The 3,341-nt window shown below is 40.0% G+C and overlaps 1 protein-coding gene across 1 annotated transcript in view; it reads right to left on the bottom strand.

Moving 5' to 3' along the window:
- The window catches only part of CUZD1 (CUB and zona pellucida like domains 1), an 18,907-nt gene that overhangs the window by 11,308 nt on the left and 4,258 nt on the right, over positions 1-3,341 (bottom strand). The window contains 1 exon segment of the mRNA XM_017742916.1: positions 3,235-3,318. Coding sequence (XP_017598405.1) covers positions 3,235-3,318 — 84 coding nt within the window.

Here is a 3,341-nt window from a genome sequence, read left to right on the forward strand (position 1 = left end):
AAATCAAATATTGTGTGCATTTTAAATGTATATTTTTTTCCACCAAGGGCCATAGCACATAAACCAGAGTAATGCTGTTTTACTTAATACGGAAAGAAAAGGTGCAATTAAATATTGCCTACATTTTAACTATATACTTTTCCTCTGAGACCTACAGCATTTCCTGTTTATGGGAAATCAGGGCTATGAAGGCTGAGATATAATTATGACAGAGCCAAATTTTTATGGGATACCTTGCAATCTGAAGGAATATGGTTTGGGTTTGTTTTTCTCTTTCCCATCCTTTAAATACTGCCTGGTTCAGCCTCTCTCCCCATCCTTGCTGACCCTCTGGCATAACAGATGGTTGGCACAGCCCCACTTCCCCAAAACAGTGGCAGAGCTATTTCCTCAGCCCAGGCTGATTTCTGAGAGCTGGGTGCTTACAGAACACTCCACACATTTATCTCCCTTTCACAGGGAAAGGCTTTCAGAGATCTGAAGTTCCAAATTAGTTTTATGGGCCTGGAGTGTATTTTTCTTTCAGAGAGAGAAATCAGAGACACCACCAACAACATAATTTGGGTCCCTCCTGGTTTGTGGCCATCATAAACTGCACCACGTGCACACACCTTGGTGGGGCAGGTGTTACAAGGTTTTCATTTTGGGACCTTTTGCTGTCACCTGGCAGCCATTTGTGACCAACTAATGCACATCTATCCCAGATGAGGGCCGTGTTTCCTAGGGCTCTTTGTCCCTGGTTCCTTTTTGCTGACCATGATCAAAGCTCCTTCCACCCCAGCAGCATGCCAAGCATTTACTTCTTGCAGAAGTTGGCTGTAAAGAGCTGTCAGCAGCAATGTGCTTGACTCATTCCCCAAGATCTAGTTCTAAACAACACTGCCAAATACGAGACAATTGAGAGAAATGCTAATCAACCTGTTGATCCAGGTGCTGAGTATTCATCAGCGATGGTGAAATGTGTTAAATAGAAATTTAAGACTATTTTAAGACTGCATTAGCTGTCTAAATCCAGGTGGGAATAGAGAGAAAGAGGCAGGTTAAAAATTCTCTATTCAGATCCAGAGCTCGAATTGCAGGCAAACATGAATTTGTTGTTATTCAGCTGGTATTAAAAATGGCTTTATGGGAGGGAGTTGCCTTTCCCATTAAAGTTTCTAAATAAATTAATTACTTCATTAATCTGAAATATGATCAGTAATCTCAATTTTTAGGGGACTTTTTCAGAAAATAAAGGTCTGATTAAGTGGCAGTCTTAAGAATCTTTAATGTATTCTTGTTGGGTGCCTATAAGACAGCTGAACAGCCACTTTTCACTTTCAGCAAATCAATAAAAGAAAACAATCAGTACCTGTATCTTTTTAAAGAAAAATCTTTGTTAAATGTCGAATATAATCAAAGGAATCAGTGAGCACTTAATTTTCATGCAACTTTAACACAGTTTACCTGCAATAAGTACAAATTAAAGTATTTAAGTTATTAGAGCTGTAAAGGAGCCTTTTTTTCCCTTTAACCATTGAACAGTGACGCTGATACACATGGTGCCTATAAGTAAAATGAAATTTTCTGAATAAGCAAGACAATCTCATCAAAGCTCTGTAAAATAGTCTTCTAAGAAGGAAACTTTTTGTTTATATCCTTTTGAAAGTGAGATGAGTGGCAGGAAAAAGGTAGAAAAAGAGCGACTGATATTTCTTCACTGCGCTGAAGGGGTTTTGGCTGTTAATTTTTAAAACAACATTTACAGAATTTAGGATAGATCCTACATCTGGAACATGAAAACACTGTTTGAAATAAGGTTAATGGGTGGAGCAGTGAGTAAATCTCTGTTAAACTTTCGAGTGCTGGCGCTGAGTGACAGCTGTGGATTCTGACAGCAGAGGTAAGGCTGTAGAAGACAAGCAGTGTTAAAAAGAAGTTTTAAAGAGAGGAATTTTCAGTTGCCTTGGAAATTGTTTATCATGTTATGCAGCATCTTGGAGTAGCAGATGGTGTGGATGTTACACAGCCACAGCTCCCAGACCATGAGAACGGGGACAGCTTGGAGGAATGGTTCAAGAACACAGAAGGCTTGAGAATCATGAGCTCTGAGGGAAGCTTGAAAGAGCTGAATTTAGTTTATGTAGGAAGTGTCTGTCGCTACTCTGAACAGGATGGCCACAAGTCCCTTTGCACCCCAGAGTCTGGGAAAGCCAAAAGAGGAACTGCAGAAAATACATGTAAATAAAAGATGTTTAAATAGAGTGTCCCAGCCTTTTTTGTGGTTAATTATAGGTCAATTCAGAGGCAGAGTACATAAATATCTCCCTGGGGGGAGGTTTGCATAGGGGTTTAAAGGTACTAATGGCATCAATTCCTGCTTTGTTAGAGCAGGAGGTGGGACAGCTGGAAGGGAAGGTCCCAGCTCAGCTGGTGTCTGATTCAAAACTGCCCTGTCTGGTGAAATCGTGATTTGAAGATTTTTTAATATCTAAGAAAATATTTCATAAACTCATTAAATCAACTCTTCATTAAAAGGTTACAAAGTGTTTTACAAAATAGGTGCCCCAACCCAGAGCATGGGGCAAGGTGGGATGTGGGCACACACAGTGCACCACGATCAGCTGTGCCTGGCTCCTCCTTACCTTCACTCCCTGGAAGCAGCAGTGCTGGAGGTGGCTCAGCACTGCCTGTGGCTGGGGCAGATGTGCTCAAATTGCCTGCTTCTGTGGCAGAAAAATCTGTTGAAACTTTTGCCATACGGTCTGTCTGTCCCTTAGCTCACTGAGGCTCCAAATTGACTTTGCAACTCAGAATTTGCCTATATAAGCTGTGTTTAGGATTCCTGGTGTAGTTACTGCCTCAGGCTCTGCATTCACTGAAGTGGATTCAAAGGAGGAATACGGGGATTTTGAAGGGACTGTGAAAGTGTTGAGGAAATACATTACTGGAGAAAAACATCAATCAGTGATAGAAAATAGAGCTGATGATTGCTGATATGATTTTGATTATGTCCTTGAAGGAAAAGAGACTTGGGTTGTAGCCTCTAAAATCTGATAATTTGAGTCAAAATACTCAGATGAGGTCATATTTTGTTAAGATTGAATATAAGCTGAATTTTTCTTCACTGAGACAATGAACTAGCAATTGACTGATCCTGAGGTTTATTAATTTATTTTAACCTACAAATGTAATTTATTTTGAACAAACTCAAGCACTAATTTTAGATTTTATGGCGTTGTGTCTGTATCTTACCTTCAGCCACTGTGGAAAGGATTTCTGCAGCTGAGGTAGTCACATCTTCTATATATAGGGCAGATTCTGAAGTATCTTCAGAGGCTGTGAGAAAAAGGAAGAAATGT

The sequence above is a fragment of the Corvus brachyrhynchos genome, unplaced genomic scaffold, assembly GCF_000691975.1.
Source record: "Corvus brachyrhynchos isolate BGI_N302 unplaced genomic scaffold, ASM69197v1 scaffold499, whole genome shotgun sequence".
Classification (NCBI taxonomy): domain Eukaryota; kingdom Metazoa; phylum Chordata; class Aves; order Passeriformes; family Corvidae; genus Corvus; species Corvus brachyrhynchos.